Here is a 22,274-nt window from a genome sequence, read left to right as displayed (position 1 = left end):
ACATTGCAATGATTTATGCAAAACGTAATTCAAAACCAAAATACAGATTTTTAGGAAAAATATAACCACAATGTGTTGGCCTAATTACATTTTTTAAAACTTTGTTTTATGATACAATATTTTACACTTATATCAAAATGCATTGTAATACTCATCAACGTTGACTTGCCTTGGATTAATTAACATTTAAATCACTGAATTAATTAACTTCACCCTCCTTTAAAAATAATGGACAATTTTCAATTCATGAATTGAATAGTATTTCATCTCATGAATTGAATGAGTTGACACTAACCATGACAATGACATATTCGTACTGTTTAGAACAACACATCATATATATTTGTTTGAAGTAAATCATCGGAGAGTAAAATTGTTAGATATTGATATCAACAAATGGAACCCCCCCCCCCCCCACACACACACACACAAAAAAAAACAACAACAACAACCTAACAAGTAAATATAAATACATTTATAAACATGTAATCTTGGCATACTATCCATTTTGGAGGACATAAAAAACAGAGGATTACTGTTTAGTCTAAATGCTTTAACTAGGTTTATATTTTACTCTCAGAAATAATCCCTGAAAGAAAAGGCAGGAAGTTATTTCTCCAAAGGAAGTGCGGGTGCCCAAGTGCGTAATTGCATTTTGAGCAGCGTTTCCGACTGTAGTAGCAGTTCAATAGGAAGGAAACATTGCCGCTGCAGAGATAGACCGCAGAGTTATGTTGTGTTTCCGTAAGCAGGTGCTTTTACCAGATTGGATGGGTGACTAAGGTGGTTATATTGATATTTTTGGCACATAGAGAATAAGCTTCCACTTTGGGCCAAGTCAACTATTCAGAGAGGGACAAAACACGAGGTACTTTGAAATCAGAACTAAGTTTAATTCCATCAGTAGAGTATATTTTTCAACAGATCTGGGTGCTTGTATCAACAGTACCACACAGCTTATAAACAGAACCACACAGAACAAACCTCATCTACAGTGAAACAAAATCTGGAAAAGAAACAAGTTCTGGCACCGCCATTGTTTGTTCAATGACACAGAACAAGTGAACAAGTTGTTCCCCTTGCCCTCTGCATTTTGCCTGTGCAGGGCCGGCATGTCAGTGTGTTTTACTGAAACAAAAGTTTGTCACTTGTGGCATCCATCATGCTGTCAGAATGAGGCCCCTTTCACCACCTCACTTTCTATGTCAGCAGTGTCATTAGATAAAGCGTCAGAACAGGCAGAATAAGCATGCAATCCAAGGGAAGGGACACCTCGTTGTGTGGAATGGGCGAGGGAGGCTGTTATTCACTGGGCTACAGCCCAGCTCAGTGGTCTGGCTAAAGGGGCTCAGAATGGCTGCTGCTAATGATCTTTCTGGGATTCCGGTTGGCCCCTGACTTTGAGTACTATCGAAAGTGAAAGAGAGAGGTGGAGAGACAGAGAGAGAGGTTGAAAGACAGAGAGAGAAGTGGAGAGACCGAGAGAGAGGTTGAAACACAGAGAGAGAAGTGGAGAGACAGAGAGAGAGGTGGAGAGAGAGAGAGAGAGAGAGAGAGAGAGAGAGCAGTGGAGACAGAGAGAAGTGGGGAGATAGAGAGAAGTTGCGAGAGCGAGAAGTGGAGAGACAGAGAGAGAGAAGTGTAGAGACAAAGGGAAGTGGAGAGAGAGAGAAGTGAAGAGACAGAGAGAGAGGTGGAGAGAGAGAAGTGGAGAGACAGAGAGAGGTGAATAGACACAGAGAGAGGTGGAGAGAGAGAGAGAGAAGTGGAGACAGAGAGAAGTGGAAAGACAGAGAAGTTGAGAGAGAGGTGGGGAGACAGAGGGAAGTGGAGAGAGAGAAGCGGAGAGACAGAGATAGGTGGAGATAGAGAGAGAAGTGGAGAGAGAGAGAAGTGGAGAGACAGAAAGAGGTGGAGAAACAGAGAAAGGTGGAGAAACAGAGAGAGAGGTGGAGAGACAGAGAGAGGTGGATAGACAGAGAGAAGTTGAGAGACAGAGGTGGAGAGAGAAAGAAGTGGAGAGAGAGAAGTGGAGAGACAGAAAGAGAGGTGGAGAGACAGAGAGAGATGGAGAGACAGAGGTGGATAGCGAGAGAGAAGTTGAGTGAGAGCGAGAGAGAAAGAGAGAGAGAGAGAGCTAGAAAGAAAGACAGATAGTGACGGAGAGACAGAGAGATAGAGAGAGAGAGGTGGAAAGAGAGAAGTGGAGAGAAAGAGAGAGATGTGGATATGGGAGAGTAGTTGGCTACACTGCAGGTGCTGCACTGGGGAAGTAAAACAATATCCATTTCCCATGGCTTTGCATGCGGGGAGGCCATCATATTTAGTGGAACTGCATTCTTATTGGCAGCCGTTACCCTCTCATTGCATTCCCATCCAATGATGTGGCATGCAAAGCAAGTTAGTTCATTTAAACCAAATTCAAATCTTCCTGGTTGGATTTGCCTTTAATTTTGCATCTTAGATGCTATGAGGAAAATACATCTCAATGATCAGCTTCATCTGTTGCCACCACACCCACAAAGGCCAGTGATTGGTTTATCATTGAAGAGATAAATGAAGGAGATAAATAAACACAGAGAATTGGCTCCTCCCCTGACCATCAGGTTTTCTCTTCCAGAAGAGGCACATCTCTTAAATTCATCCCAGCTGCTTTGTATTCCAACCATGCACAGCATAGCATTGACCCTTTCGCGTCAGACCTACTCTCCTCACTTCGTTGACTGATGGGGTGTGAAGGAAACTGTGGGAAAGACTTGCCTGCCAAGTGGCTATTGAGGCAAGTTGAAAATGGTAGCCTTAGTCACTCATACGTGTAATGTTGCACTTGTTCAATTTTAACTTTGTTTTGAACAGAGGTTAAATGCAACGCTATTATTTCATTGAGATGGGGCTTTGACCTTACCGGGCTATTGCAGTTGTGGAGCATTTGTGCGTCCAAGCCTAGTTATTGATTTCATGTTCTCCTCTTTAATGTATGTTATAGGCTTTTGGCCCACTGATGTAGAGGGAGAGTTGGAAAGTTCCTGCCAAGGCCTGGTAATTCAGCATGGCCTTCCTTTCTCTCTGAGCTGGGATTCTCTGGCAGAGGGGTAGTATCAGTCACTTGCCACTGGCTCCGCCATGTTTGACCTGTTGCCTTACACAGATCTCTGCATGTGTCTAACCCCCCTAAACTGTCAACATAACAAAGAGCCTGTCACAAAGAACCAGAGAGAGAAAGCAATTGAAAAGAAACTGTCCAACCCCCTGGTTTATAGTACATATTACAGAAAGGACAAAAGGGAATTTACATGTAGATTGAAAGAGGATACAAACGACGCATGGCATGCACCTGTATTCCCTTTTTGACAAACCTATGAAACAGCCACACTCTCTCACAAGATGCTCTTTTCCCTATAATAGTTATCAGCATGTTTTGTACACTGTTGAAGGTATTTGGCAGCTATTGAACAGAAACAGAAGTCATTCTTGGTTTGGACTGACACGTCTACCACCTACAGGGATGTTGAATTAGATGTGATTATATCAATATCTCACAGGCTCTCCTCCCGGGCGGTCCAGCACATACTTGTGTTGGACCAACACTAAAAATAGTGTCAAAGTGTGCTGAATCTTTATGTGAGCTCTTAAATCACCCCGAAAGCCCACTGGATTGCGTTCACTATGTCTCAAAGGGAACCGTTTGGAGAGAGCATTTTTAAAGTAGAAGTTCATGTTCTACTGCAGAGGTTGTTCAGTCAAAAGACCCTGTTATAGAACACAGAGCTTTGTTTAAACTGTGATATCTCTGGTTGAGCTATCCCACCTGTCTGGTAAAAAGGGAAGAGGAGACAGGCTCTAACCCTATGTTGACGAGGCCTTCAGCAGCTCAGTGAGTCTCTCTGCAGGCCTGTTCTTTATCCATGTGGCTGACTGGGACCATTGACATTGACAGCTCAGTTCTTTCTCCATGTGGCTGACTGGGACCATTGACATTGTTTCTGCTGACTCGAGGCCGGGGCTGCCCACCATCTGGGTCTCATTCCGCTTCCTTTGTAGCCCATGTGACAGGAAAAATAACTTCTTGAAAAGATGATGTCATAGATGTTCTTGTAGAGGAACTCTTCGGCCCCAAGCAGCCATCATCTACTGCCAGGGGTTAGGTCCATCTGGATTTGGTGACCTGTTTGTAGGTTTGGATTTTTTCGAGTTATTAATCCTTATTTAGAATTGTTTTATATGATTGTTATTTCTATTTTGTTAATAACCATTATTTTGTCTGTTTTAGCAAATATTTTGTTGGTTAAAATATGTAGCATATTACGTGAAAGTATATTGGAGCAAATAACCACTGAAATGCTTTCACTTTATTGAGTTACTTGTTTTGTATGGATAGTTACTTGTTTTGTATGGATAGTTACCTGTTTTCAATGAATACAGTATTTATTCATGAACATAGCTCGCAAAGAAAGGTCTCATGGGCTGAAAGAATGCAACATTCAATTATGGGTACCAAGCAACAGGAAATTTGCCATGCAGACCTAAAAATGAATCTCTGTAAAATATTTTTTTTTGGAATGAAAGAGAAAAATAACCAACAAAATAAAACACAAAAATGAAAACAAGTACATGCAGCAGGAGAGCTTTTTGAGCAGTTAATCGGAAGCAGGTGGGTTGCAGCCAGGTCAGTATTGGGAGTCTCTCAACAGACAGATGAAAACTCAGACACCTTTAAACGCCCCACTGGGAATAGAAGGTCAGTTAGACTCCACTTAGACTAAAATCATATCATTAGGTCATATCATTTGGCCTCTTCAAGGAAAAAGTACGGTCTGCATGTTTGTAGAGACACATACTGTATATAAAAAACAATGTCAAATTTGCAGTCTTAAGAAAATAAAAGAATCTGCGGTCAATATCAGGAGTTCTAAAAGTCCAAACGATGAACCTCTATGCTAACAAGGTAATGAATAGCAGTACATTTGGGCTGTTATTCATTCCAAAACATCCCCAGACTAATTCTGTTCCGTAACTGAAGTGGAAACTACAGTGTATCTTCATATGGTGGGTCTGCAGGACAGTCCTTTTGGCACATCAGCCTGTGTGGATGTGGTGAGCTGGGAGGTTTCACTGTATACAGGGAGACTAAAAAACAAAGACGTATATTTTTGAGATCTCAAAATCCAAGCTCTGGTGGAATCCAGTGTCCTCTGGGCAAATGCTTCATGTTTTGGGGGATTTTGTTTTGTTGAGCTTATAATTCAAGACAGACATCAGCGTAGAGCCAAAAAGGCTTTACTCTGCCTTTTAAGACAATAGAGAAAATATTCTATGGCTATGTTGTGGACGGCGGTTTGGAGAGGTGGCCCTCAACAGTTGGAAGGAAATGGTAGCTTTGGTTTAGGATTCCTTTTCTCTTGACTCTGATGTCAGAGGACCATGAGGGGTCATTTCACAGTGCTTCAGTGTGTCAGAGGACATACAGGTCCAGTCTCTGTTTATCTGGGTGGGCACTGTCCTCTCTTCAGGACCTGAAACAGTCAATGTGTTACTAATACGTGATAACTGCTGACAAGTGTTGCATTATACATATCACAGGTCATTATACATATCACAGGTCATATTATGAATGCTTGAGGTGCTGTATCACAAGTCAAGAGGGCATTGTAGAGACTGTATAATTCAGAGATCTCACAGTGAAAACGGAGACAGGTGGGTCTGGCAACTAAATGGAACAGCCGCACACGTTGCTAATCTGTGACCTCATTGTCTCTATGGGGTAACTATGCTGACGTACATTAGTGATGCCGGGGGGTGGCTTAAATAAATACAGGCTTAAATATACAAGGATTCTCAATGGTCAACAGAGGAGAGGGAGCACACAGGTAGAGCTGGGAGTCTGTCTACTATATATCCATCCTGTGTTGGCATATAAACTGTCCCCCAGAATAAAATCTGCAGTCTTGTAATTCCAAAGTAGAGAACAGGGGGATGTGGTGGATGGAGAGGGATTAAATAGTGTGTTACACTGGTTGCTAGGTGGTATTATCTTCTAGTGTCTGAAGAGAAGCCAAGGAAGAAGAAATTGCCATTTCTGTCAAAACAAGCAAATATGCAATATTTATTTCTGTTGATAACCGTGTGTGATGGAATGAATGTGTATTAGTTTGTTTATCTGTGTGTGTTGTTTGGATGTATCTGTTGACGTAGGCATTGGAAGCTGATGTGTGTGTGTTTGCATGTTTAACCAACATGGGTTTAACCTCCGCCACCCTCTGCCTGTCTGGGCTGCTACGGCAGTGGCGACAGGACCACCTAGCTTGAGTGTGAGCGCATTGGAGCCCCTACGCGGCGCTGGAGCTGGAGAGTCTGGGAATGATTAATGGCCCAGTGAAATGACATGCTCCGCGCTCCATCGCTCAGTTACAGACCCCCCACCAGCTCCCCCACTGTGCTGCCACCCAACACTGCCAGTACTGAGAAGTTACCACCCCCTGCCCCACACACACACACACACACACGCACACACACACTTCCCTGTGCAATGGCATGGCTGGTTATCACAATTACCCTATTACCTCAGCATTGTGAAACTCCCAGTAGAAGCCGAGCTAACGGCCCTTGGGTGATGCCATCCTCCCTGTTGTTATGTGGATACAGGACCTTTTAAACTAAAAGACGAAAACAACAAATGGCAACTAGCTCTATTATGGCTGAACGAAGGCTTGACTCATTAGAATCTGAGACAGTCAGCAGGAGGCTTTTCGTTTTCACCATGTCGTTTGCGTCAGAGCTAAGGAGTTTTCCAGCAACTGTTTGCTTTTACACCAACAAACTGGACCAACAAGTCGAAGTAAAAATGTTTGACTGATTGAAGATTTTGACTGATCCATACTGTTGAATGGTAGTGTTGTATCAACACTCAATTAATTTCAGCTGGAAAACGTGTCTTCAGATACAACAAAGCTTGTGTAGCGTCTAATTGTAAAACTTATCTCTGTTCAGTTCACATGTGCAGATTTCAGCGACTCTTCTCGTCCTCCTCATTAAAAAACACTTCTCTCCAGATCGACTTCAGCAACGCTTCTCCTCCTCCTCATTAAAAACACTTCTCTCCAGAACGACTTCAGTGACTCTTCTCGACCTCCTCATTAAAAACCACTTCTCTCAGAACGACTTCAGTGACTCTTCTCGTCCTCCTCATTAAAAACCACTTCTCTCCAGAACGACTTCAGTGACTCTTCTCGTCCTCCTCATTAAAAACCACTTCTCTCCAGAACGACTTCAGTGACTCTTCTCGACCTCCTCATTAAAAACCACTTCTCTCCAGAACGACTTCAGTGACTCTTCTCATCCTCCTCATTAAAAACCACTTCTCAGAATGACTTCAGTGACTCTTCTCGTCCTACACATTAAAAACCACTTCTCTCCAGAACGACTTCAGTGACTCTTCTCGTCCTCCTCATTAAAAACCACTTCTCTCCAGAACGACTTCAGTGACTCTTCTCGTCCTCCTCATTAAAAACCACTTCTCTCCAGAACGACTTCAGTGACTCTTCTCGTCCTCCTCATTAAAAACCACTTCTCTCCAGAACGACTTCAGTGACTCTTCTCGTCCTCCTCATTAAAAACCACTTCTCTCAGAACGACTTCAGTGACTCTTCTCGTCCTCCTCATTAAAAAACACTTCTCTCCAGATCGACTTCAGCAACGCTTCTCCTCCTCCTCATTAAAAACCACTTCTCTCCAGAACGACTTCAGTGACTCTTCTCGTCCTCCTCATTAAAAACCACTTCTCAGAACGACTTCAGTGACTCTTCTCGTCCTCCTCATTAAAAACCACTTCTCAGAATGACTTCTCTCCAGAACGACTTCAGTGACTCTTCTCGTCCTCCTCATTAAAAACCACTTCTCAGAACGACTTCAGTGACTCTTCTCGTCCTACACATTAAAAACCACTTCTCTCCAGAACGACTTCAGTGACTCTTCTCGTCCTCCTCATTAAAAAGCACTTCTCATAACGACTTCAGTGACTCTTCTCGTCCTCCTCATTAAAAACCACTTCTCTCCAGAACGACTTCAGTGACTCTTCTCGTCCTCCTCATTAAAAACCACTTCTCAGAACGACTTCAGCAACCTCTTCTCGTCCTCCTCATTAAAAAACCCTTCTCAGAACGACTTCAGCAACCTCTTCTCGTCCTCCTCATTAAAAAACCCTTCTCAGAACGACTTCAGCAACCTCTTCTCGTCCTCCTCATTAAAAACCACTTCTCTCCAGAACGACTTCAGCAACCTCTTCTCGTCCTCCTCATTAAAAACCACTTCTCAGAACGACTTCAGTGACTCTTCTCGTCCTCCTCATTAAAAACCACTTCTCTCCAGAACGACTTCAGCAACCTCTTCTTGTCCTCCTCATTAAAAAACACTTCCCAGAACGACTTCAGTGACTCTTCTCGTCCTCCTCATTAAAAACCACTTCTCAGAATGACTTCTCTCCAGAACATTGTAAAACAAACAAACAGCAGACCCAATCACCGCCGTGATAAGGAAATGGAGTTGTTCCCACTTTTATTTATTTGTCCAAATAACTTCTGCTTGGGCCTCTCCAAGGGTCTTCAGTACTTTTAAATTGATTTCAGTCACCCCCTACACAACATGTCTTTCTCCCATACCCCAGTGACCAATTCCTTTCTCTGAATAAGGAACCACTTAGTGGATTTAGGGGGAAATCCAGGGGGATAAATAACAGTAGGATATAATCAGTAGGTCTTGAGGACAATGGCTACCAGACCCCTCTCCTTCCCCACAGAACTGTAAATATCCCAGGGTTCCATCTGCTGCAAGAAGTAAATACCTGGGGATTCATCAATCGCATTCCTCCTCCTCCTCCTGCTGCTGTGCTGTGTGGCAGATCTCTGTTCTGTTGGCTCCTGGAGCATGGAACCCTGCACAGGCAGAGGATTACGCAGCCTTTTATAAGTCTTCCAGTCCTGGAGAAGATGGATGAAAACCAGGGAGGCTGTCATATACTCTGGGCAGAGAACCAGCACTTGCCTGGAGTCATGGTCACTCCACACACCCCAAACCCTCAGGCACTACTTCCTCCCACTCCTGCTGGTCCAAACCCACAGGCAGAGATAACATCCTCCCTGCCACGCTGATGTCTTGGGCGATGAACACTGAGTGTACACGTGTGCGTGTTTGTGTGTGCATATAATGTGTGTGCATGGGGTTGGTGAGGTGATGGGGATCATTGGCCCTCTTTTCACAACACTTTTCTTTATGCAATATGGTTTATTTTCCAAGATACTGAGCTTCGTTTCTTCAGGATTGTGAGTTTGAGATATGGTATCTGGTTTCCTCACAGACGGGTGGGAAATGGAATGAGCTAAGAGGCCCAATAACAAACAGAGACCAAAGCCCAAGTTAGATTACGCTGTGATGTAACAATGGCAGAGTCTGGGCTCTGTAACACAATGTTTTAAACTTCAAGAGTGACATTTCCTCAACACGTATCAAACCCAAAATGGTGGACTTGACCCATCCCATCAACAGATGGAGATGATTCAAAGAAGACGTGACCATTTCAATGAGCTTATAGGTCACAGCAACTTCCAGGCCACAACCTCAATGTCCATGTTTAAATCACAATGAAAACAGTAAATAAAACAGTGGCCAGTAGCTTCAGAAGGATTTCCACTCCGTATCTCAGGGAATTGCATAAATTACAGTAAATCCTTAAAGTTAACATGTCGTATACACACTGCATTCCATTTTAAATTACCCCCCAAAAGATCATTAACAAGCCCTGGTTGACTTTCAAGCTTATTTTACTGTTTCATTCTAGGTTTGGCTTCTCACCGAAGAGTAGTTTCTTTAATGACTCTAAGTTTGTCTTGTTCTGCAATCACTCACAACTGACAGAAAAATCAACATAACAAGCCTGTAGCATATAGTGTTACAATGAAAGACATATTGGAACTGTCTGATCTGAATAAGTCATTGTGAAAAGCCAGACAGTTCTGTGATATCTTATCTGGAGACAAGTTGATAATTCTGACCAAAGTGAAAGTGACAGAAATGACAGGCATAAATGTGACGTAAGTCTATGTGAAATGTATTGGATTAAACTGGATCTGACAGTGATTGGAACCAAACGGTTCAAACGTACAGGTTAGATTGGTGTATTTTCTATCTGGCTCAGGACGTAGTTACCATAGGTTCATTGGGTTCCCTAAGATAACAAAACGCTGGCGTGCAGAAGGAGGAACCCTGCCTTTTCCTCTCCAGCCCAATTCCATCTCCTGAAAGCCACCTAGCAACCAGAACAAACTTTGAGACTTTGGTGAAATTAGTATGAAATAACACAACTCACATTGACTTCTCAGTGTTTCCACAAAAACAATCATTAACAATTATTCCATAGCATTTTCTTTTCTCTCGCCAGAATGGAACTGCTCAGTCCCTTTTCCCAAGGCAAGCTGGGAAAAGGGCTCAAACATTTCCTCATTTACCTCACATTATGAGCTTTCCACCTGTTTTGATTAATAGAGAAAGCTTAACAAGCCACGGAAAGGAAAGCCTCCAACACCACTGGGATAAGGACCTTTAATGATCCTCTGATTATTGAGAAATAAAATGGCTGGCCTGACACATTCGAAAACATAAAACATATTTGAGAGAGATTTTAACATCGGGAGTTTGCGTGGTTATAAATGAGCCCATGGAGAAAAGCCCAATAAACATGTCAGGGTTACGATGGATCATCGTTTATGTTTTACAGCACAGCGGATTTCTGCTCGCTCTCTCTCCACCATGGGGGATAGACAAATAAATCAGAAATTCAGTTGTTGATAAGATGATTGCACCACCTATATTTGATCTAACCAGGCAAGTCAGTTAAGAACAAATTCTAATTTACAATGACGGCCTACACAGGCCAAACCCTAACCCGGACGATGCTGGGCCAATTGTGCATTGCCCTATGGGACTCCCAATCACAGCCAGTTGTGATACAGCCTGGAATCGAACCAGGGTTTGTAGTGACACCTCTAGCACTGAGATGCAGTGTCTTAGACCACTGTGCCATCACTGAGATATATTTCATCCTGGCGTATTTCCTCAGCGGTGCTGTACACTACATACGCTAAAGCAGAAATGCTCCCCAGATGACCCGTCCAACCGACACCCAACCGACAATGTTTTCCCACATTGACCGCCCTGGCAGCAGCGGAGTTCACATAAGTCACAATTACCCTTAGTGCGGTTGCTAACATCTAATGCACACGCTAAGTCCTAGCAACCTTTATCACCTCCCCAGAGGGGATGAGGACTCCTGACTGTGGGGACCTGGAGTGTTTAAATAGAGCGTGACTCATTCAGACCAGGGGCCATGAGAACAGGTTTGTGGATTGGGAGAGTAGCAGTTTGATTGGGCTCTGTTTGATAGCGAGATAATTTCCACTGAGGTGTTCTCCTGCCTGCTCTCGTCTTGTTCCCAGCCCTGTGCAGGCAGGATAAATGCACTGAGATATGTTGCTCATTATACGTATATTATTATTCACAAGATATGGTGTATTATCATTGGCATCACAACTAGTTGTTGAGGGGAGGGCGCGGAGCTCTCTGGCTATTACTCATTGCACAATTATATAATTTTGCTGTTCCATAGTGTCAGGTCTTTTTTCTTGTAGTTAAGGGTTGTGATACAGAGCAGTCTCTGTGGGTTCATGTACAGGTGATGTGTGGTTCCACTTGAGCTATTCTAAAAGAACAAGGCGGCATACTATACAGTAGCCATGCCTTTTTAACACATGCAAAGAAATACTTGGGAAAGATGGCTAACACAAACATTGTCATTGAGATCAACAATGCTTTTTGAGAGGCTTCTAATGAACTCTCAGACAACATGGATCCAACCCCAACTTCTCCATGGTTATGATATTTTGTATGCAGTAGACTGGCATCGCTTAGGCCAATTAACAACTGGTTTTGACAGTGGCACCAGTCACCAACCATCACACTGGATACATTAGCATTCGCTAATGTTACATTATATTAGCTAATGTTATGCTCAGAACAGGAGAACCACGGTTTAATTCTGCCTTCGTTCTTAGAGCACGGCTTGGCCTGACATTGGGTGGCTGTTTTTGTTGAGACGCCACGTGCCCGGTCGCCAGGCAACCACTCTGTTTTACGAGGAGTTACTCACACAAAAGCAGGGGAGGCCTGATTGCTCAGCTAATTGATCTCCGCCAGAGATCACAGAGCTGCGCTCGTAAAAAGAGAGCGCTCCCCATGACATCACTGCGTAGCGAGGCGGAGGGGAGATGCCTTCCCAAACTGCCTCTGTGTGAGAGAGAGCCCACAGGGAGAGAGGGGTAGGGTGTCCCACTGAGATGGGGAGCAGGGAGAGAACACACACACTGCTATTAAACCTGCGTTAGTAGTGGGAAATGGGAGCCCATTAGGGAGGCTTTCTTGTTACTAAACACGGCCACAGGGGTTGGTGGTGTAAAGGAGATCCTATTAGTCCTCAGGCACACAGTGCTGCTCAACATACTTCACTTCTGACATTTTGCTGCCAGGCCAAAGGGCCTTTATAAAGGATTTTTGTTGTAACATAGAAATTGGGGCCACTTGATCTAGGACACATAGGACAAGTGTTTTTCAGACTTTCAGTAAAACACAATGTACAGTCATTTAGAGTGCAAGTTCTCATTATAGTACACTATCATAGTCAGGGTCTGTCATGGTGTTATTAAACATTTGTGTTGTACTATACCTTCAAGTATAGGCAGTCTGATTCAAGTTTGATTGTAGCTTTTCATGACCATGTAGTGGCTCCTGAAGTTTACGTTTACCTTCAGTAGCAGGTCTTTAACAATCTTCCTGTTGTATTCTCTTGGCAAGAGTGATAGCTTAAAGCTGGAAGGTTATCATTGGGAGTTTTCCCTATAAGCTTACACTCTGACTTGGTTTAAGGCAAGTAGTTACTGATAAAAACAGCATTTACCTTTCTGAAGACTAAAAAGGGCTAAGCGTTTTGACCCATGCATTGTCTTTTGACATAAGAGGATGCTTGGGTCCTTGGGTTGAATGGAAAAGCATCAGAATCAAAACCACCATTTCATAACACAGAAATCCAATACATTAGCCTGGCTTATCTCTTCCATCTTCCATCTCAGAGCACAAAGTGCACTCTTGTGTGGTTTGGCAGGTCTTCAAAGGTTAAAGGTGAACTGAGTGATTGATCATCATGTCTCCCTCAGTGTTGTCATGTTAACCAAGCACAAGCCATAGCCCCCCAGGGATTAGACATGTTGCCACTAATTGGCCATCCTAATGACTTTAGTTTGATAACATCTCTGTGGTAAAATCAGGCCACCTGGGCTCATCTGCTTCCATCATCTCTACCCTTTAAGCCAACCATGTCGAAGTGTGAAAAATAACTGTGTTGGTCAATATGCAGTATTTCCAGGAACTGACCATTAACTGTCACTGTGGCAGACCCTCTTGTCCAGTTCTTCCATGTTCTTCATGGATGAGCAATATTTCCATCAATGCCTGTGTGCATACCTTCTAAAAGAGAGAGCTACTGAATGCAGTGTCAGTGGTATGGTGTGAGGGGCCACTAAGGGGGACAATGCAGATGTTGGACCTTCCAGCGTAGAGAGGTCAGAGTTTCCATACAGTTCCTATAGCTGAGGAAGGAACTGAAACAGGTGCTGCTTCCACTGCAGATGAACCCCAGCCCCAGGGTTGTTCATCACTGCATCCTGTTTAAACCTCCTCCCTCACCGCCTCCAATGTGTGTTTCAATAAAAACAAATCACGCATGCTAAAAGTCCTCGTGTTGAAACAGTTGTCTGTCTCAACCTGTCAGCTCTGTTCAGACGGAGTCTTTATACGCTCTTTATCTCTTTATCTCGCTCTTTATCTCGCTCTTTATCTCTCGCTTGTTTATTTATTTGTTAGCATTACGCCGAGGTGACGGGTTGCTATGGAAGAACATCAGGGCCGTTGGCTGAATCAGTCCTCCCAATATGAGACGTTTCACCCCAGCTTTTCACCCCAGCTCAAGTCATCAAAAGCATTCCGGAAACTCGTAAAATGATTCATCATCTGGATAGCTCATTCCAAAAGGCCTTTGTTGTTTTTTCTCCCTCTTCAAAATAGCAGCTGCTCCAGCAATGTGCAATCGAAATATTTATTGTAGGAAAATGTTGAGTATGTCTGGGGCATGAAGCTAAGAGCATAAGGGTGACTGATCTAAAGGGAGTGCCCCACAGAAGACGTTCAGGGGCGTTTGTATCATTAAAGTCATGCAGTATGTATCAACAGACCAAATGCACAGTTGGATCTTAATTCTGTTACAAATCCATTGGCCCAAAGAAATGGAGGCATATTACCAATAATGTTTCGAGGCATGTCTGCTGATTTTTGGCACCAAAATGTATAATATATGCGTTTCTCTATTAAACCAGATATTTATGACAATGATGTATTAGAACTTCATAAGAGTAATGTAGGAGTGATTTTCAGTCGGTTGTGATGGCAACATATTGTATCATCCACTTAAAGCTATTGCTATAATTCTTAATGAGCCAAACAGTGACTTCCATGTCCCTCACATTGATGCCGGTATGCTGTAATACCATAGGTTCTCATCCTCAAAACATAACCATTGATTCATTATGCTTTCATAAGTCAGGCATGTTATTAGTCACTTGTCATTTTTATTGATTTAGTTAAATAGTTACTTGACTTAACTATGACTTCATATATTACAGTTCCATTGCGATTTGGATATTTATGGGGGAATGAGTGGGAACACTTTGATTTCATAAGTGCTTTATGAATGCTAATGAATACTTGTGACTCATTTTCTGAAGCTTCACCCACACACCAGGCAGGTGTTATGCAAGTATCATGCAGGCATCATGTAGGCTCTGTAACAAGCACTTTGAATGAAATGTCACAAGTTTATTTTACTCTAATTTCAACTCAAACCGTTTATTGTTGTAACGTCACATGATGCCAGGATTTGTTTTACCAGCACATTGAAACTCATGCTGTTTAACAAACTGCATAGCTCATAAAATGTCCTAGAAACATGTGCAAAGTATACACCTATTCTAATTGGGAAATCACTAGGTTTCTGAGAGCATGGCCAAACAAGACTTCAATAAACAAGACTTCAATCTCTGAGTCTGTAGTCTCTCACAGTTAGACCTGATGCACAGCCCCTGCACCGGGTGGTTTACAGTAACCAATGTGGTATAGGAGGAAAACAAACCCAGCGCTCAGAAATATCAACCTATTAAAATCAAGTGTTGTCATGGAAATACTGCATTCCTGGATAAAAGAAACACCTATGTGAGAATGCTGTTCATTGACTACAGCTCAGCGTTCAACACCATAATGCCCATAGTGCCTCATCACTAAGCTAAGGACCCAGGGACTAAACACCTCCCTCTGCAACTGGATCCTGGACTTCCTGACAGGCCGGTAAGGATAGGCAACAACTCATCTGCCACGCTTATCCTCAACCCTGGGCCCCCTCAGGGTGTGTGTACTTAGTCCCCTCCTGTATTCCCTGTTCACCCAAGACTGCATGGCCAAACAGGACATCACTGGGGCCAAGCTTCTTGCCATCCAGGACCTGTATAATTAGCGGTGTCAGAGGAAAGCCCATAAAATTGTCAGAAACTCCAATCACCCAAGTCATAGACTGTATTCTCTGCTACCACACGGCAAGCGGTACAGGAACGCCAAGTCTAGGACCAAAAGGCTCCTTAATAGCTTCTACCTCCAAGCCATAAGACTGCTGAACAATTAATCAAATGGCCACCGGACAATTTACAATGACCCCCCCTCCATTTGTTTTTACACTGCTGCTACTCGCTGTTTATTATCTATGCATAGTCACTTCACCCCTACCTACATGTACAAATTACCTCAACTAACCTGTACCCCCGCACACTGACTCGGTACCAGCGCCCCCTGTTATTGTTATTTTATTGTGTTTATTTGTATTATTTTTTACTTTAGATTATTTGTTAAATATTTTCTTAACTCTTTCTTGAACTGCACTGTTGGTTAAGGGCTTGTAAGTAAGCATTTCACGGTAAGGACTACACTTGTTGTTTTCAGAGCATGTGACTAATAAAGTTTGATTTGATTTAGATACCTCGGAGAGAATGTGACAAGTATATTAATCTCCTAAGGGCACTGATGTTGTGTTTTTCTCAAATCACTGACAGGGTGAGGATGAGAGGCTTGTTTGGCTTGGCACACAGCATCCTCTCATAATATGGGCCACTATCATTATGGGCCTTCACTGACTGAGGGATTAATTGATCCCGGATAAACAATAATACACTGGAATTCCTTTCCTCTTCATCCTTGAATAAGCGCAGCATTCCTCTCAATACAAATCACACAACTCCTCTGTCTGCGGCCTAGGAACACAGGCAGCCGTGTACACAGAGTGTTTGGTTAGCATCAGACACCTGGTGACAGGTAGGTTATGTGTGTCTGTGGCAGGGAGGTGCTGAGTCCCTGCAACAATCCAGAACCTGCTATCAATAGAGGGCATGTATGGCCTTGAGATTCTCTCACAGAACACAGAATATTAATCCACCTACAGCAAGCTGTGGAATGATTCATCATGTCAGCGTCTCACACCTACCATGTCCTTCACTATGCAGTATTACAACACTTGAAAATAAATAGATTGAAATGGTGTACCTCTAAGTATGTTCGACAGTGCTTCAAATAACAACAAAAAGGCCCTACGTGTAGGCTACACTGCCAGGTAGGTAGCCACTGTTACGATCTCTATTATTGATGTGAAACTACAGAAATCACATTTCCTTGGACAGAATTTAAGCTCTTATTGAACTCATATTGAAAACTTGGGAGATTCTGTTTGTTTCCTCACTTGTTGTTTTGTTGTCAGGCTTCCCAGTTGTAAACACAACAGTGTGTGTGATAGATGCTGTGAGGGATATTTTGGGCCAGCTGGTCTAAATATAGCTTATCAGTACTTGAGGCCTTGGCACTGAGGGACAATTAGCGGAGTGATTGGAGAGCCGGCCAGGGAAGTGTGTATGAGATAGCACAGTGCTCATTAGGAGAGGCTGGGGAAAGCCAAGGAGATAACGCTTATTAATCACATGATGCAGACATTCTCTCACACACACATAGACACCACACACAGGGGGTCACACACAGGCTGAAGCCGTATTGTATACACACAGACCGCACAAAGACGTGCTGCTTGTCAAAGTAATAGGAGATTTGGCCTATATTGCATGCAGAATGCATGTGCCCAGATACTTACAGTGCCTTGCGAAAGTATTCGGCCCCCTTGAACTTGGGACACAATCATGAAGTGGAATGACATTTATTGGATATTTCAAACTTTTTTAACAAATCAAAAACTGAAAAATTGGGCGTGCAAAATTATTCAGCCCCTTTACTTTCAGTGCAGCAAACTCTCTCCAGAAGTTCAGTGAGGATCTCTGACTGATCCAATGTTGACCTAAATGACTAATGATGATAAATACAATCCACCTGTAATCAATCCAATACAATCCACCTACAATCCACCTGTGTAATCAAGTCTCCGTATAAATGCACCTGCACTGTGATAGTCTCAGAGGTCGGTTAAAAGCGCAGAGAGCATCATGAAGAACAAGGAACACACCAGGCAGGTCCGAGATACTGTTGTGAAGAAGTTTAAAGCTGGATTTGGATACAAAAAGATTTCCCAAGCTTTAAACATCCCAAGGAGCACTGTGCAAGCGATAATATTGAAATGGAAGGAGTATCAGACCACTGCAAATCTACCAAGACCTGGCCGTCCCTCTAAACTTTCAGCTCATACAAGGAGAAGACTGATCAGAGATGCAGCCAAGAGGCCCATGATCACTTTGGATGAACTGCAGAGATCTACAGCTGAGGTGGGAGACTCTGTCCATAGGACAACAATCAGTCGTATATTGCACAAATCTGGCCTTTATGGAAGAGTGGTAAGAAGAAAGCCATTTCTTAAAGATATCCATAAAAAGTGTCGTTTAAAGTTTGCCACAAGCCACCTGGGAGACACACCAAACATGTGGAAGAAGGTGCTCTGGTCAGATGAACCCAAAATTGAACTTTTTGGCAACAATGCAAAAGGTTATGTTTGGCGTAAAAGCAACACAGCTCATCACCCAGCATCATGGTTTGGGCTTGCTTTTCTTCAGCAGGGACAGGGAAGATGGTTAAAATTGATGGGAAGATGGATGGAGCCAAATACAGGACCATTCTGGAAGAAAACCTGATGGAGTCTGCAAAAGACCTGAGACTGGGACGGAGATTTGTCTTCCAACAAGACAATGATCCAAAACATAAAGCAAAATCTACAATGGAATGGTTCAAAAATAAACATATCCAGGTGTTAGAATGGCCAAGTCAAAGTCCTGACCTGAATCCAATCGAGAATCTGTGGAAAGAACTGAAAACTGCTGTTCACAAATGCTCTCCATCCAACCTCACTGAGCTCGAGCTGTTTTGCAAGGAGGAATGGGAAAAAATTTCAGTCTCTCGATGTGCAAAACTGATAGAGACCTACCCCAAGCGACTTACAGCTGTAATCGCAGCAAAAGGTGCCGCTACAAAGTATTAACTTAAGGGGGCTGAATAATTTTGCACACCCAATTTTTCAGTTTTTGATTTGTTAAAAAAGTTTGAAATATCCAATAAATGTCCTTCCACTTCGTGATTGTGTCCCACTTGTTGTTGATTCTTCACAAAAAAATACAGTTTTATATCTTTTTGTTTGAAGCCTGAAATGTGGCAAAAGGTCGCAAAGTTCAAGGGGGCCGAATACTTTCGCAAGGCACTGTACCTGGTATTTCTTATCTCTCAACTTTCATCTGGCTCACTGTGAAGATTAAAGTTACAGTACCAGCATACAGGTAACTGACAAAATAAAGGAAACACCTGAGTAAATGAGGGATACAAAGTATATTGAAAGCAGGTGCTTCCACACAGTTGTTGTTCCTGAGTTTATTAAGCAATTAACGTCTCTTAACGTCCCATGCTCATGTATAAAGACGCCCACTTACCCATTATTTTGGTTACCATGGCTAGAAGAAGAAATCTCAGTGACTTTAAAATAGGGGTCTCAAAGGAGCATAGGGGGTTTAAAGGGTGTGTGTGTGTGTGTGTGTGTCTCTCAGTCACCAGACCTCAACCCAATTGAACACTTTTGGGCGATTCTGGAGTGGCGCCTGAGATGCGTTTTCCACCACCGTCAACAAAACACCAAAGGATGGAATTTCTGGTGGAAGAATAATGTAGCATCCCTCCAATAGAGTTCCAGACACTTGTAGAATATCTATCTGTTCTCAATGCCCTTGACACTTTATGTTGGTGTTTCCTTTATTTGGGCATTTATCTGTAGGATGTTTTCCTCTGGTAAGAAAACTAAGAGCATTCCATTCCATTTCCCATTCATAAAAAATCCCATTACATTTGTACTCACACGTCCACCCAAAGTGCAGATAACATCTGGGATAAGAAGGCGGTAAAGAGCAAGGGAAGGAGGGAGGGGGGGGGGGGGGCACAATTCAAAGCTCCGGGGGTCTGGTGTGCCCTGAGTGTGCTGATCGGCCCTGGGGTTTGAGGTGTGATAAGCCCATGACATCTGCCAAACACCTCGGTTTGTGTGCGACTGTGTGTGTTTAAGCCCCAATTTAGAGGAAGTAGCTCTGAATCCCACCCACCTGGCAACCCTGGTCCCCAATGGCAGGTGTGAGTTGGTTGGTACGTGATTGGGAGTGCTGATGAACGTGTAGCATATGTGCCCTTATCACTCAGATCTTGTGGCTATAACCGTAAGGCAGGGTGCACTGATGGAGAGATTATCCACTAATAAGAAACCATGCGGGCTTCTCCTCCTCCAGCCCTATCACAGCAGTACGTGCCTGGATGAGACTAAAACAGAAAAGCTCAAATGCAAGCCAAAAAATTGAAGTTCTTTCACAGTGCTTTGGAAGAGAATATCACTAGAGCAGAGGTGGAAAGTCCACCCTGGCTCTAACACACAGAGAGAACTGATGAATGAATCACCCGATTTAATTGGGAAGTTATCCCTCATACTGTTATGACAATAAAACAACTAAGATAGTTAGTGAAGGTTGCGAGATCTGTGGGAAAGGAAATCTCTCTCCTGATGTCACTAGGGGTCAGAGGTCAAATCTATAAGCAGGTGGAGGGGAAAGGAGAGCGTGGAGTCGGACTACACCATTTACTCTTAGAAACTGGATCGCTCACAGCCTGGCCAATCCATCTGTTTTCATAACTCATTGTCTCCAAATGACATGTCTGACCAGAGGACTTTGACCCACTGATGTCATTAAAGTAACAGTAACTTTCTCAGGGTCTCCATACACTACAGTTCACTAGCTGTTATTTGGTTCCCCTCCACTAGACTTTTGGAAATTGGAAAGTAACGTGGTCAACACCCTACTGTGATATACTGTACATGTGAATAAAATTGCTGAGTTCATCAGTTTTCAGTTCCAGCTTATGAAGCACTGGACTAGCTGAACTACAAGGTTGCATAGTGGGAGTTTTTTTGTGTTGAGTGTTGAGGTTCAGGAGGCCAAAGTTTTCATTAAGTGTACTCAACACCTGTGTAAAAAGCATGCGAACCCACTGACCTCTGTGTTATTCTCCCCCTCGCCTTCTCGCCATCTTTCTGCAGCCTGCCACTGTAACCTGCACGCCCGGCGCTGTCGTTTCAACATGGAGCTGTACAAGCTGTCTGGGCGGAGGAGTGGCGGAGTCTGTCTCAACTGCCGCCACAACACGGCCGGACGCCACTGCCACTACTGCAAGGAGGGCTTCTTCCGGGACATGTCCAAGGCCATCTCCCACAGGAGGGCCTGCAAAGGTACAGTTCCTGGGCTGGGTGTCTGCTGGGTGGGCTACTCAAAATGGCTGCATGACACCCAAACCTCACGCTATTTGATATTCTGTTTCGGTTTTGGACTTTCTTGACATATGTTGTTGGAAAACAAGTTGAATTGTTCTGCCATGATATCTAGAAATTCAACAAATTATCAGCAGGAAACAAGTATTCCAACTATCTTTTGATAACTTTATTGCGTAGCACTTTCCACTACTTCACTACTATTTATTATTATTATGTGAGACAGGTGAAAGATAGTTGTAAGGACAAAAGCTCCCACCTTGCCAGTGTGAGTGTTGCTGACCTGTGTGATTCTGGTATTTGGAGTCTAGTGGGAATTCCATGACAACACAAGCAAAACAAACTGAGTGATGTGTGAGCTGATCCGCTGTACAGTTGAGTGGAAACAGATCTCGCTATCATCCCCCATCCCCCCACACACACACACTCACAGGTGTGAGCACATAAGGCAGGTTTGAGTCCATGCTGTTCAGGATTAGTGTGTGAGGAGAGAAAAGCTTCACTTCCTCTGTCTCCCTGCACAGTGGGGAGAGAAGCCAGGCTCTGAGGCACTGAGCAAACAAGCACCTGTCACTCACACACACTTACACGCGCACGTACATACACACACACACACACACACACACACACACACACACACACACACACACACACACACACACACACACACACACACACACACACACACACACACACACACACACACACACACATACGTTCAGGCACACACAGACACACATGCAATCACACAAACATCAGCACAAGCTGAGGCAGGTTTGAGTGAGTGGATTAATAAAAAGCACATTTTGCGCATTTACCTCAAATGCTTTAACTTCTACCTCTGTTTTTTGTCCAAGTCATGTTATCTCTCTCAAATAGAGGTTACAGGTTACAGTAATAACAGCATTTCTGTGGACAAAGCCTTTGAAACAATGTAGTTGAAGTACCTTTATCACTAAAGCAGGGGAGGATCCCAACACTGGGTCCCTAGTGACCACATTTTATTAGACTTTATTTGCTTAACTTGGAGAGCTATAATGAATCGCCCTACATTTCTGTGAATTGTAACGGGGGAGGTGGAGAACAAAAAGACGAGTGGCTAACAATAGAAGTGAGGTCTGCCATGGAATGCAGGAGTGCAGGAGTTGATTCAAACAGTCTCTTTGAACAAGCCAACCATTTCACCTCAGCATCAGATCCACCAACATCCCACATCACCCTGAACTGGATGACATCTAGTCTTTCCAAAGAGATATAATACAACAATATCCTACACTCTTGGAAAAAAATAGTTATTCGGCTG

At 43.3% G+C, this 22,274-nt stretch overlaps 1 protein-coding gene across 1 annotated transcript in view; it reads left to right on the top strand.

Annotated features, from left to right (window-relative positions):
• Positions 1–22,274, top strand: part of LOC135555439 (netrin-1-like) — a 40,468-nt gene that overhangs the window by 2,317 nt on the left and 15,877 nt on the right. The window contains exon 3 of the mRNA XM_064987850.1: positions 20,744–20,932. Within this exon, the coding sequence (XP_064843922.1) occupies positions 20,744–20,932 (189 nt within the window). The remainder of the gene's footprint in view (positions 1–20,743; positions 20,933–22,274) is intronic.

The sequence above is a fragment of the Oncorhynchus masou genome, chromosome 15 (genome assembly GCF_036934945.1).
Source record: "Oncorhynchus masou masou isolate Uvic2021 chromosome 15, UVic_Omas_1.1, whole genome shotgun sequence".
In the NCBI taxonomy this organism is placed as follows: Eukaryota; Metazoa; Chordata; class Actinopteri; order Salmoniformes; family Salmonidae; genus Oncorhynchus; species Oncorhynchus masou.
This window is presented reverse-complemented; position numbering and strand designations above follow the sequence as displayed.